The sequence below is a fragment of the Zophobas morio genome, unplaced genomic scaffold (assembly GCF_036711695.1).
Source record: "Zophobas morio isolate AGI-343-1 ecotype UQ-CSIRO unplaced genomic scaffold, CSIRO_AGI_Zmor_V1 ptg000419l, whole genome shotgun sequence".
NCBI classification, from domain to species: domain Eukaryota; kingdom Metazoa; phylum Arthropoda; class Insecta; order Coleoptera; family Tenebrionidae; genus Zophobas; species Zophobas morio.
The window spans coordinates 206,269-220,486 of record NW_026972523.1 but is presented as its reverse complement, the minus strand read 5'-3'; the positions used below and the strand labels follow the sequence as shown (position 1 = coordinate 220,486).

Below are 14,218 nucleotides of genomic sequence, written 5' to 3'. Positions count from 1 at the left end.
CAGTAGTTATATCGCAACCCTTATCCGGTTTAGGTGTATCTGTGTGACTCTTTTAATATATTAATATCTATCTTTTCCTTACAAATTTACAATTAATAAATTTAGATATCTCAGTTGAGGAATACATAAAGCATCATGTTTTGAATCATAATTTTAAACAAATATACATATTAATATACTAACAGACTAGTCTCCTTAAGCGATGAGGGTTAATTCAAGAGCAAATCCATCCTAGGATCTAATATAGTATTTTTAAAAGCACGAGGGCACAATACTGTATTGAGCAAAAACAGCTAAATCCAATAATAACCCATCGAAGAACGAACCATAGTTGGTTCATTTAGTAGAATTATGTACAGATTCGCAGGGGTTGAATCAACGACTGTAATTTGAAGCTTAGTTTTTCTCTAAGACTATAATCTCTCACATAGGACTTAAAAATAAACCTCGTAAAGTCTCTCTCTTTAAGTAGGGGCGTTCTACTCAAAGTAGAACCTTAATAAGCTTTGTAGGTAAAATTCAAGTTAAGAAGATTAACTCATGACGACCTTTTTTCATTGACTTGAGCTGTTAATTCAAAAGGGCTCTTTTAATACAACTTTAATTACCTTATTCTACTCAAGTATAAGAAAAAAAAAGATTAAGGTTGTAAGAGCAACAGAGGGCTATATGAAATATGCTAGGTTTCTTTTACCTATATAAAATAAAGTAACTTAAGCTAACTTTGATCATAGACGGACAGAGACTTTAAATATTTTATAATTGTAAAATTTACTTTATGGGCCTCAAAAGTTGTAAAACTGCAATGCACAAGTTACTATGTGACAGTAACCTTTCAATATATGCCTTCATCTTTGAAACAAAAAAAATTTTAAGCTATAACCATGCAGGTGTACTGATATGAAATGGTTACAACATTAGTACTCGGCATTAAAACTTAAAAAGTAATGGGAACTCAAAAATACTATTACTCAGGCAATATTTTATTTTACTTAAACATGCTTAATATATTCAGCATTCGATTCCCTTCTGACACACCCGATAAGCCTTACAGCTACAACGAAAAGACAAGTTTACTAGTAGTATCAAACTGCGTACACAAACAAATCACTTTATATATTTAAAGCTTTTGTTTTATCATGTTCGTGTAATAATTTTAAAATTTACATAATTTAGCATACTTGCCCTCTTTGGAAAGCATAAAAGGTGAGTGATAGCGTCATTTGTTTTGTAAAATTAATTTTTGATAACTACAAGGCCTATTTCCCAGTGCGTTTCAGACAAAAATGGTATACACCTATTTTATAAAAAATTTATTTATTTATAAGTGCTTCTTGATATAATCTAATGTTCAATAGTCAACTAAGTCCGGATACCTGGAGCTTTATCAGGCTTAGTCGCATTGGAGAGCACAAGACATAGTACCCACACGCTTTTGACGACATGACTGCTTGGTTGGGATTGAAGGGGACAAAAAAAGTGTTTCGCTGGATGCGCTACTCCTATTAACTAGAATTTATGCTTAAGCATGTCTTCGCGCTATTATGAACTGTACAGAGAAACTACTGTGGGAATGTGCCTACAAAACACGTCTCTTATCATTATATATCCTATATACTTTTATACTTTACCTTATAATTAGCCTCGATGAGTTGGTAGCTTCACACCAAATATCTACTGATTTAGCCGAAAGGGTAGTTTAATGTTAGGTTTCAAGAATATTGTTATATTAATTTTTCAAAAGGTTCTTCTTCAGTTTGATAAATCTATAAATACTATCCTTTCTACTCACTTAAAAAACAGAATAACCATAAAGGTCCTTAAATAAAATTTATTTGAGTTTATTATTTAAATTTTTATAAGTATATAATTTTAAAAAGTACTACAAGGTTAAAAAAATAAAATTTAATTTTTTTTAAAAAAAATATTTTTATATAGAGACCCTTTTTTTACTTGAAAACACTTACTAACCTAATAATAGTAAAGCTTCCTCCGTTAGAAAGGGCTACTATATAATAAGCCAATGACTATATTTTTTGTAGCTTTTACTCAGGATTTTTACGTTTATGTGTAATTCCGTAAGTTTTTTTAACTTTTTGTCCTGCGCGGATCCGCCACTTTTAAATTTATCAATAGTGCTGCATTTATGTTTTTATCTATGTGGACTGGATTTAACTTTATAATTATGAATACTTTTATTACCCCTCATTATTATTGGGAATTGTTCGTTTATCTGGGGTCATATTATACTATAAAGTATTCTATAGATCAGCAGAGAATTCTTATATTAAAATATATATTGTTTTATATATTATTTTAACGGAAATATATATATATATATCTAAAGTTTTTTTAAACCAATAGGGTATAAAAATATTTATATATATATTACTGCACTCTTTTCTTACTATTTTTAATAGAAATTATTATTTATTAAATTTTTACGAGCGTATATATAAAGTTTTTCATTAAGCGGATTTTACCCAGTTAGCTTATTTTTAGTTTTCTTATTTTTAATTGCTTAAACTCTTTTATTGACCCCCCGACTTTACTGCAGGCTCCTTTGCGAACTTATCAGTGCTGTGACGAAGTTTATACCTTTTTGCTTGAAGACGTCGTCATGACGAGCGAAGGTAACTGGAAGGAAATAAATTATACATATGCTTAATAATATATTATAGGCGAAAAAATTACTTCCGATTGTTTGAAAGTTGTCACTTGTAAAAAATTAAAGCAGTAAAATTCTACTTTTGCTCTTGTACATAAGTGACCTGTTGCTTGTTGCATTGGAGCGAAATGTATGGACTATGAAATATATATAACAGACTCCACTCTTTTGTACTGTTCTTTTTCTTTTTCTTCATTAGCCTTTATGGGTTTACTGGGCGTGGATCATAAAGAATATTAGTTTATAAATGTCTAGCTTTTAACCACCTTATAAGAGATTATAGGAAGCGTTTTGCAGTTGTTTATATAAACTCAAACTTTGTGGACTTGCACATTGACACAAGCAACTTTATTTTATAAAGTCCGTAGACACATTGGTTTTTTGACAAAATATATAGGTTAATTTCTGCTCTTACTAATTTTCTTAGCTTACTACATGGTATTATAACTTACCTTTTGAGTTTAAGTTATTATCACTTCTACCTTGAAAGGAACAGAATAACCACACTTGTAGAATTTTTTGTACGATAAACTTTTTTTCCAGTTATAGGATTTTAAGAATTAATAACGTTAGTTTTTAAAATTAAAGCACTTAATTATTTTTCAAATATTGTGGAATAGCGGCGAGACCAATTTCTGTGGCTCATCGGAAACTGAATAAGGGAACGTATTATTTTAACGTTTACCTTTTTAATAGAAGTTTATGACTACCTCTGGAGTAATATTAAAATTTATTAGCTCTTTAGTTAAAAAATATTTCCGCCACTATTTTTATTATGCCCTCGTTATATTTTTTTAAAAATAAGTCCATGGAAACAGCAGCCTTGTTATAAGCAGCTAAATAGTTGTTGGTGTACTTTGCTAGAAGAAATTATACACCGTAAAAACTATTAGACTTTGTGAAATTTTAGGTCTTCCTTACACAACTTTTAAATTTAGCCTGTTACTTTTTTCCATTGTTTTTTTTTAAATAATTGCCTGAGAATTTCCTTCTTTTTTTTCCCCTTTCTCTTTTGGAAAGCTTAGAGTTGAAAATATACTAAATAAATTTATATTATGTAGTAGCGTTAAACGAAGGTTTACCTAGAAAACTCTTTCATTGGCCGGTCACTGGTCTTCTATATTATTGACGTTGTGGCCACTTTTATATTTTATAAAAAAAGTTTAGAAGTGCTATTTTCCGTCTGCAGCTTTTTCTTGTACGTTTATAATTTTCTTTGGCGTTGGCCCTCTGGGACTACCGAAAGGCGAAGTTTTTAGTCTCGGGGCTGTGGATTGTTTTTTATCCAAATCAGTATAACTACCTTGTTGTCTAAAGGGCTACGAGCTAACAATAGCCGAAAAGATTTTTGAATACCTTAAAAAAATTAGTACTGCTGCACATTAGTGGAAGTGAATTCATCGGGGCCTTGTAGAGCCTGTAAAGGAGCAAGTTAGCGTGCCTAGGTGACTAACATAATTGTGGTAAAAGAAAAAAAACTACCTACAAAACTTTTTTTTTTTTTAATAATAATAGCCACAATTCCATTTAATAGCGCGACATACTGTATGCCTCTTTTGGGGTGTTTAAGTTTAGATAAAAAATTTCATACATGAAAACCTGTTCGCTTTGTCCTTTCATTGGACTGATTTTGGGGTACCACCACAGTCCCTGTAAACTGCACGTCTGAGATTAAAATCAGCGCTGAGTAGAACATAAGGAGTAATTAAAGCACCATTTAAAACTTTGTACCAATTGCATAAAAAGGGGCTAGTTTATTTTACTAGATGCGAGTTTTTAAAATTGGGTTAAAATTAAATAAATTTCATACCAGTAGATATATAAACGTCGAGGAATATATAAAAGTCCAATATTTCCTCAATTATCGTGTTAAAACAAATAATTGATATAATAAAAAATTACGTCAACTTTAATCCTATTTTGCGTGTTATTACCTTAACTGTTCGAATAATAATTAAGACAAATCCTTATTAATATTTTTAATAATGTCATGAAGATCGCTTCTGCACTAAACACAGTTGCTTTCCTACACATTTTATCACTATTTGTTAAAGGCTTTAAACCTTTTTTTAAGCTCCCACCTAATTACCTTTTTTAAATCCTAAGTCATTACGTTTCAGTGCACGGTTTACGCAAAACAGCGAAATTTGGGGTCACATCTGGTTTGTACATTTTAACCAGTTAAAGAGAAACATTTCTTTTTCGTAACGTATATAAATACTGTTAGGGACCTTAATTTTTAGAAAAGTTTTTTATAATATTGCAAATCGAATTTAAATATAAATATATAAAAACAAATTTAACTTATTTTTTTTTAACCTTTATAAAAATTCATAAACAATAAGTCAATGTATCCAGTAAACAACGCTGCGCAATCTTTATTATTCGATGTATTTAAGTAATAAAGAGAAAAAATAACTCCTATAAAAATTATACAGCTATACCGGCTGATAATAAAAATGTCTTGTCCCTGGAACTAATTTTTTTCCCTTGTCCTTATCAATAACTGGCGTTTTCTATGCTCGATCGAGTTAACAACTTCATTTACTCAAGCTTTTAATTAGTCGCCCGTAAGTACCTGAAAAAATTATACTAGAATGTATCCTTCAAGTTTGATATAAATCCTTTTACTTAGCTTTCAACCGTCACACGGATGGTTGTATTGTGCGCCATTCTAAGGCTCATGGGTTGAGTTCATCAGTTAAAATATGATTAGTAAAGGTAAAGGGCGACTGTATTACTTATGAAAGTTGGGACCAAAAATTCAAGCCGTAGTTCGCAGTGAGGTGTATCACTGCACACAAAACACAAATTGTGAATCGTTTGTTAGAAGGAGCATCAAATTTGTATTGTCGCTCTCGAAGCGAGACTTCTTATTACCACGAAGGCTTATTTTACTTTCAGCAGTGCAAGACGTTTCTATGTTATTAGGAATGTCTTGCTCTTTGCTACATTAATAGAGAACTCTAATAACGACGACAGCTAGCAGACGCATCGAGATAAAGTTATACGTACTGACAAAAAAATGAGTAATTTGACGATGAATTGACCGTCGTACAATGGGCGTTACTAAGGGCAACCACGCGTGAGGCAGAGGCATTTCTGCTGCGTTAGTTTATCGCCCACTCGTACGCTGAAGAGCTGGCTTCGAGCACGTCTCGAAGGCCGCGCGGGATCGTCAAAGCGTGCAGCTTGCATGACAGGCCTGCTTGGCATTCTCAAGCCGAAAACCTTCTCAACGTCGATCTCAACGTTGAAAAAGACAGCGTCATTGGCTTTCTTAAAATTAAAGGCTCCTGTCGCCCACTCGAAAGAAGTTATGGGTCGATGAGTGTACCTTACGAATTCCAAACTAAAACTACAATTATATTTCAAGGGTGTCCACTACTGCCAACGAAAGGCTGATGTATCGATAATTGCGAAAACTCTTATGCCGGTCTCCAATAACATTATGACTACCGCTTGTTTTCAGCATGGGAATACTTGATCTTGTGCTTCTTCTTAGTTCTTGTATCATATTAACGCTAAAAGCAAGTAATTTAAAAATGCTTAATGCTCTACCGTTTTAATCAACTATGTTCCCTAGGTTGTTACTACATGATTATTTATATATAAATGATTTATCCTGATTCTCGTTCGGGACTTTAACATTCAAATACTCCAACTCTCAGTGGTAAGTAGCCACAAATTTAATAGTCAATTTCATATATGTAAATCTTGATCTCTTGACCTTTTCTGAAATTATAAAAACTCGTTAAATACATATGATAATTTAGAGTAGTTTAAAGAGGACAACAAACACCACATTAACATAAACAGATGGTCCGGTGCAGATGCCAATTTCTTTCTCATCCTTGAGCCCTCGATCAATAAACCTTTAAAAAATACATACATAACCCCATTTCTGTTGTAACAAAGATAGTGTTAAAAAAAGATCACAAAGAACCAAGTTTAAATTCAGAATTTCACAATCAGTCATTACATCTGACTTTTTTTTGTTTAAAAGTCTTATTCGTGTTTTTAAGTAAACTTATCGTCATCCGGTGTTCATAAAATTTCATTCTAGAAACCTTTTAAACTTTTCTAAGCAGGAACGACCAAACTTGGCTACAAACTCGTAGCCACCCTTCTTTCTCCGTGTTATAATACTAAAGTTTTCAAACGATCCAGAATCATATTTAATTTTCTAATATCTGAAACTTGTATAACTCGCTCCAAAAACTAACGAAGAGATACGTTTATTAGGACTCGGGCAGCTTTTTTTTTTTAAGTGGCTCCTCACTGCATTTAATATTCGTAGACCCCTTTGTTTAGAAGAGCATAATTACTGTTCTAACCAATTTAACATAAACTTTTAATTAATTATCTTCACACAGCTTTAATCTCCTCTCGTAAACTTTCATAGCACGTTTACACCTTATTATAGTCTATAGTAGTTCTCAGGTAGTTTAGCGAACGCTTACACCACTATGTTAAGAAGGCAGGAGAGTAGGTCCGCTTCAAACGCTTCGCCATTAATTTTTAAATGATGACGTTCAAAGCCAACACCGCCTTGGTCAAAGGGAGACAAAAAATAGCTAAACTAGCGTTTGTTCTCGTTTATACATAAACTTAGAGACTTTATTCATGCAAAATAACCCTTAAGAGGGTGTAAAATAGAGTCATTATTTGAGTTGATAAGGGACGGTGACGAACAAAAGATGGGCGTGATCCCCAGTATCTACTGAGTTATAATTATTAAAATCTAGTGCTAAAGCGCTAATTCAAGGATCTACTGATACTGTTTACTATTATGTCTGGTAACATATCAGTATCTTGAAAGAAGGTAGCTAGGTTGTTTTGACTATTTAGCATCTAATCCTGTCTTGTTTATCTACTATTTGTCACGGTATAGCTAGCTTCCCATGTGAGGTTCGAACAAATTTTAAACACTAAGAAAGTTACCTTATTATATTTTTTAGTACTCTTTCATGAGAGATTTAGTGGGGATAAAACTGTTTCAGTGTTTTTAATATTTTTAACTACCGCATGAGAGAAAATATTGCTGGTATGAAAAGGTAAGGTTATCTTGGAACCTAGTAAGGTTAGTGAGGCACGGATCGAAAGAGGAACACACTGCTGTTTGCGCTGATCACCCCATGCTGTTTTTAATTTAAGAATATTTACGCATGAGTTTGAGGTTAGGACCAATACCCTCTTATGTACTTATTTATTAAAGAAAATGGTTTTTTAGTAAGAAACCGGTATAATATCCTAACAAATGTAGATTTATTCGCTCTAAGCCCAATACTAAATATAATTGAGTCAAAGTATGTGATACAGCTAAGCCAAGTACTTTTAGCACTTAAAGAAATGATAATAATGCGATTCAGTCCTAGACTTATAACAATTCTAATATGAACTTCATTTTTTTACCAATCAATAGAGCATATCCGTTATTGGTTGACTTGTACCCTGGAGAGCGAAACTACCCTATTTACGTGTTTTAAACTTTAAACTAAGATTTACAATCATTGTTAATACTAATAATATCTAATCAAATTATTTTTTTTCTAGGCCATAGCCTTGACAAATTACTATCGGGTAGATTAGGCTTCCTGAAAAAGCCCCTGACCAGTAATACTGATCATGCTAAAATTCTTACTGCTAGCCCTAAGGAAATAGATTTATTGAGAAAGCACTTACCCAAACTAAAATGTACATATTTTTGCAACATGTTTAGTTATTATACGATCCTATCGAATGCATGTTTTCTTAAATTTGCTCATTTACTATGACACACGGAAGACGCCTTTAATCGTTGCAAAGAGTCTAATGTACGCTGCACTACTGAATCCCAACTGCGGGCCGTGTTGTTATTACTGATTCTTTTTCTCTAAAATATCTATGCATATAGATACACTCTTTTACCAGTTTTGTCGTACAAAAAATTGAAGTATTTTTCAACCACTGAGAACGTTAACACCTGTTGTAAGCCAATGCTGGATATTACCCTAGCATTTTAATAGCAAGTTACCTATAACAAAAAGATCAAAATTCTCTTTCTAGTTAAGAGTTTCTAGTTTCTAGTTTCTGGCTATTCGATTGAGAAGATTGTTTCACCTTAAGAAGAGTCCTACTTTTCACTTTCTACTTTAGTAAAAGGAAACTAACTAGCAGTCTAGAACTACTAATTAGGTCGTTCTACTAAAATAGTTATAAAAAATCTTTGTTAGAGCTATAGCATGAATTATGTTATAGCACATTATTATTGCTTCAATAAAGTTAGAAAGTCTAAATAGTTATCCACATTCCTCATACGATTGTTAATGCTAGGAAAGAAGTACTAGATTACCACCCAACGCTAAGGAAAATACTCAAGATGGTAGTAAAGTCTATATTTAACTATAATAAAAAGTAAGAAAACCAATATAATTTCTAGTTAGAAGCCATTAGTTTCACTCTGCTAAAGCGGTTTATTAATAAAAAGGTAGTTAGTAAGATCACGCCCGTAAGTGCATTTAAATAAAGAAAGAAGAGACAAAGTGGTATGTTTGTCCCTTTCATGTACCCCACTTAACAAAAGACAGTGAGTCATTAGGGGAAGATAATGGCGAAGTTAAAATAAGGTTTCACTTTTCTTACCAAAATAAATAAACATTGTATAAAAGAGAACTGCTGAAGAAAATATCAAATAATAATTACGTTTAAATATAACATAAATAACATATGTAAAGTATGTAAGTTTTTAAAGGTTCAGAACAACTCAACGGAGGGAGTTCAGTACTATATTTCTCCGTCGTTTCTTAATCCTCCGAAGTTCTCGTAATATTATTCTTCATTTGAAACATTTTAGAAGAAGTTAAGCTTATTAAAATTTCCTAAAAGTTCGAACTAGTATGTCAGTTTTAAAATAAAGGAAAAGGGACTTTACACTAATTTTAGCTCATAGCGTAAGCGAATCTCCCCCAATCTCTATAAAGTTATCTCTGCTTCATATCTTATTTATTATTACCTGACATACTGCATCCAGGCCCTAATTAGAAGAGGGAATAATATTCCGCTTAACTGATCTAAGCGTGCATGAGTGCCCACCCGATGGGTCTGCACTCTCAGGACTGCCCAGAAGGATTGAAAAAAGCGGAAAATACCTGGCCCGGACTCCCGCCATTTTGCCTAGTGGGGTTGGAAAACCGCCAAGAAAACCACTGCCTAGGAATTGGAGCCCCACTCTATGGTGTCGATGATTTAACAGCTTAAAAGGCCAAAATGCTCAATATTTAAGTTCTGCCATTCCCTAAAATTAAATATATATGACCAAACAAGTTATGACTTTAATGAGAATGTTATTATATGTAGTGGCTTAAAAGAGGGTTGTATAACACTAGCGTAAAGAGTATGATTTCTTGAGTACGATAGATTAGCGTCCAATGTTCTGGCGTGGTGAAAACCTAACATGGATAAGGAGTATTGATAAATTTTGTTAAACAATATTATTAGGAGGATCAATTAACTTAGATCTATACTTGTCTCAAAAAAAAATTCTTACTAGTAGATTTTAAAAAGTAGCTAGAGTAGTTGTAATTTCCTAATCTGAAAGCTTATTATTCCACCTTGCTAAAGTTGCGAAAGCTGTGCAACTTAGGAGGTTATATGCGCCTGGAATCTTAGGTACCCGATAAATAACATCGTTAGAATATGACAATAACGTTTTGTCGCCAAAAGAATAACTTTACTTGAAAAAAAAGCTCTTGTTTCCCTGGTCAATAATTTAATTAACGAGCTATTTGAGAATTGACGTCGTCTCAGGATTCATCGGTTCAACTTGAAAGACAATAAAAATGCTTAACTACTATGTATATGTAAATTAGTAATTAAAATAGAGCTAACTTAATAAGATCATTTTTGCTAATTATTTAAAATCTGGTCGACTTGACATTCTTAATGCTCACTAAATTTGTCTTAAATGTATGGGGGGTTCATTACCCAAGGGCCACCCAGCGATTTAAAAAGTGTGGGCGAGTGCTCCCTTTATCTTCTCTCTTCTTGGTTGTAGTAAACATATAAACATGAGCTATGTGAATAAACAAAATTAAGATGAAAGGAAAAATAAAAGATAGAAAGAGAGATAGATAAAAAAACTTTAAGATTCTTTATTACCACTATTCATGTTTATCCCCTTTTTTTTAATAGTTCGCATTGATTTAAACCTTGAAAAAATCATAGAAATTTTTTACAAAGTAGCAAATTAGATCGTTCGAACTACTTTATTATGTAATTTATATAATCTTGGTATAATGATATGTTTATGGAGCTTTGGACTAGTTCCCTTAATGTTTTATGTATAAGTATAGGGTATAGCTAGCAGTTTCTTCATAGTTTATCTTCATGTAATGTTATAATAACTCTAAGAGCCAAATATTAAAGCATCTTCTTTACGTTTGAATTAGTAGCTTTAATATCCGTGTATATGGAAAACTTATTATCGTGCGGTAGTTTTTTAATTTAGTTTTCTATTGCATCATATCCACAGTTGTACTATGCATACAATTTATAACGACAAAAATGTAATAATATTTGATCTTAACTTAAAAAAATTATTATTTTTTTAATTTTTATTTTTATTATATATGTCTTCGCAGAGAGTCAACTTGCCTATTCTTCAACTAAGAGGACAAAAAGGATTTAATAGTAAAGACGTGTTTGCATATCAACTGCAATATATCAGTATTAATTAATTAAAATATAACACCTTAATAACGTATAATCTGATGGTCACTTCTCTTCGATGAAAATATATAATAGACTATAAGTCTTATTGTGGCCTGACCCCTAGCAACTTTTAGTATAAGAAAGGTAAAGCAACACCTTAATTAAACTTTATTTTTGACATACTACTATCATGAAACAGAGAAAGTATCCTTGCAAGATATATTCTTTTAAAATTCTTAATTTGAAATAATACAAAATTTGATGTAAAGTTTTCGTAGATACTCCATACTTAAGAACATCAAAATAGTATGGCCTATTTATCGATCTTCTCTTTAAATTACAAAAGTAAAATCATATTGCTTTTTAGAACCTCCGCACCTCCCGAAGTATGGCAAAAATCCGTTCCACAAAGAAAGGGGACCTTTACAGGAGTATGAGAACTTGTAAATATCATAAAAGCTAGTTCGAACCTTCTGTGGTAGCGATCCGCTTAATCGTTTGAAACGTTTTTTTGTAGACAACTTCCCCTGTATATAATTTTTATTTCTAATTTTAATAATAACGCCAGGAAAGAGCTTAGCACTTGTACTTCCTAAAAAAAAAAATTATTGATAATAAAATATTGCTACCGTCACGCGGGTCTGGTTTTTGAAAAGCCATTCTGTTCTTAGCTGTCTCTAAAGGCATTGTAAGAGTCGAGTAGATAAGCCCTTTATTTTAAAAATATAAACTTATAAAACCACACATCTTACAAAAGTAAAAAAACAAATAATTGTAGAAAATATAATTACCGGCGCTCATAGCCGAAAAAGCAACCACAGAGGTGGGGTTCAAGATATCTGCAGAATGTTTCTTATAATCTTATTGTATACTTTTTAGACGACAAAAAAAAACCCAATTTGCTGAAGATCGAAAGGAACTGATCGTAGGTGCCCACCTGGCAGACACCGACAACCATCGCCCGATTAACAAAAGGCAAGGAGCCTCGCCAGAACGTGCGCACACCTATGTAATAGACTTGTTACATTTTAAAGTTAACTACATTATTAACTAACCTTCCTCTCGCCAGATCCTCGTAGCGCAGTCTATTATGTGTCTATATTTTCGTTGATCACCCGACGGAAGAGAACTATCGTTTGACATACGCACCAAGGCACTAGCTGAACAAGGTTGATTGTAAAAAAAACACAAGGATTCAGCAATGAACAGTACACTTCTGCAGGGCAAGAAATGAGAGCAGCGCAAGCTCCGGAAGCTACACCAGTCATAACGCGGCTAACAAAATCAATATCGCGATAGCGAGAGAGTGCATCTCGGAAAACTTCATAGAGACCAAAGCGAGAAGTTGCATAAAAAATTTGCCTGGTTTAAATTAAGCTTTTAACTCTGTTAACAACTTTTTCAGCTGCTTTGCCCATATAACCTGGTTATACCAGCTGTCAGCCCACTGTAAAGTGAAAAAATTCCCTCTTCTTTAATAATACTGCTAGTAAATCTTTCAAGATTTGGACGGGGCCCTCCTTCTATAAGAGAAAATTGTCAACCTACTGTAAAGTAACTACTTGCATTTTTTACAGTGTGCTTAAAGAGAGAAAAGGATCTTTGTTAGGCTTTTTAAAACTAAATTTGCCATATGAATAGATTAAATAAAGAATATAGATATTACGAGACGTTATTTCAAAATTCACAAGGTGATTTTTTATTATAAAGAAAATAAAATCTACAAATAAAATACGAGAATAAGAGGTTAAGTTCATTCTGATAGCGATGGTATTGAGTGGATGAATAGCGATCCAACCTTAATTACCTATAGCACAATATTATAAACGTACAAACAACTTTAAACCTACAACTCCACCAAGCCCAGCAGTAAAAAATGAAACGCTGGTGGGACATTTTTCAGAAGAATTTGTAGTTACCGCACTCGAGCTCATTATTACGAGATCACGAAGAACGACAAAAAAAAAATTAACGATGCAAACCCAAAACTTCAAAGTGCCAGATGACGAGGTCTACTAAGCAAAACCGAAACTTACCGGTATACAAATTCTGAAAGGGTTATGGTGTATAATCATCTGGGAGAAGCGGACGAAACGACAAGGATCAAAAGCGATAATTTGGTATATAACTAGTTTTATCAAACGACAAGTATTTTAGCCACAATAAAATTTTGTAGGAGTCGCCTGAAATAAAGAAATTGAGACCCCAAGATAATATTCGTGACAATAACCTTTAATATATTGGATGAATTCTTTAACTCATTTACCAGCGTCACTAGCGCCGCAACAATTGACATTCTACCGCTGGTATTATACCAAGTTATTAAAGTAACTTTGATTCTATGCGATAGCTATAAGAGAATCGAGTTATGAGATTCCGCCAGGGCGAGACTTTACAAGCTCCGCATGAGTATGAAAAGTTAACATCCCTTAGTTTTAATAAAGAGAAAAGTTGACTTGCGGTGAGTAATGCCATAAAACAATGAGACGGTTTTACAAATGAAGCTTTAAGAGTTTACAGCTTCCCAAGCGTTGAACAAATCCGTATACACCCCTATGAAACGTTAACCGTGCATTATTCGTTTCCGCCTACTGTCGAGAAAGACATCCGCAATTTTTGTATGCGGTCTTTCCCCATTTTTACTCCCTTCTCTGTTAGCTCCCTGTCCAACCACTTTACATTTCTTTTTACAAAGTTACGTTTTTCTATTTTAAATTTGACCTTATATTTGTCTATGACAAGGTTGTGTAGCTAATGCTAGAAAGTGGTTCACGCCCAATAGTGCCAGCAGGGGCCATTGATAAGTAATATCGAATTAACGTACAAAGTTTATAAAGCAGTTATGGTAAGGGCTCCTAT

At 32.9% G+C, this 14,218-nt stretch overlaps 2 protein-coding genes across 2 annotated transcripts; one reads left to right on the top strand and one right to left on the bottom strand.

The window, feature by feature from the left end:
- The first annotated feature begins 1,500 nt into the window (after positions 1-1,500).
- Positions 1,501-2,764, top strand: LOC135120743 (transcription initiation factor IIA subunit 2-like). Its single transcript, XM_064045074.1, has 5 exons — positions 1,501-1,590; positions 1,643-1,694; positions 1,745-1,816; positions 2,558-2,633; positions 2,682-2,764. Exons 1-5 carry the CDS (start codon positions 1,529-1,531, stop codon positions 2,738-2,740), a joined length of 321 nt encoding a protein of 106 aa, XP_063901144.1. The 5' UTR covers positions 1,501-1,528; the 3' UTR covers positions 2,741-2,764.
- Positions 2,765-11,691: 8,927 nt separating this feature from the next.
- LOC135120762 (mitochondrial 2-oxoglutarate/malate carrier protein-like) lies at positions 11,692-12,703 on the bottom strand. The gene is made up of 7 exons (XM_064045099.1): positions 12,572-12,703; positions 12,415-12,515; positions 12,254-12,364; positions 12,151-12,198; positions 11,989-12,069; positions 11,830-11,886; positions 11,692-11,780 (listed from the first exon to the last, which is right to left on the bottom strand). The coding sequence occupies exons 1-7, from the start codon at positions 12,625-12,627 to the stop codon at positions 11,692-11,694; spliced, it is 543 nt and encodes a 180-aa protein (XP_063901169.1). The 5' UTR covers positions 12,628-12,703.
- Positions 12,704-14,218: the final 1,515 nt, after the last annotated feature.

Bases quoted from the DNA above. Each gene is read 5' to 3' on its own strand.
- LOC135120762 (XM_064045099.1), bottom strand. From the start codon at position 12,627: ATGACTGGTGTAGCTTCCGGAGCTTGCGCTGCTCTCATTTCTTGCCCT. The intron at 12,365-12,414 runs GTTAGTTAATAA...TCTATTACATAG, and splicing joins GAGGATCTGGCGAGAGGAAG to GTGTGCGCACGTTCTGGCGA. The intron at 11,781-11,829 runs GTTCGAACTAGC...ACTCCTGTAAAG, and splicing joins GCGGATCGCTACCACAGAAG to GTCCCCTTTCTTTGTGGAAC.
- LOC135120743 (XM_064045074.1), top strand. From the start codon at position 1,529: ATGTCTTCGCGCTATTATGAACTGTACAGAGAAACTACTGTGGGAATG. The intron at 1,695-1,744 runs GTAGTTTAATGT...ATTTTTCAAAAG, and splicing joins CTACTGATTTAGCCGAAAGG to GTTCTTCTTCAGTTTGATAA. The intron at 1,817-2,557 runs GTCCTTAAATAA...ACTTTACTGCAG, and splicing joins AAAACAGAATAACCATAAAG to GCTCCTTTGCGAACTTATCA.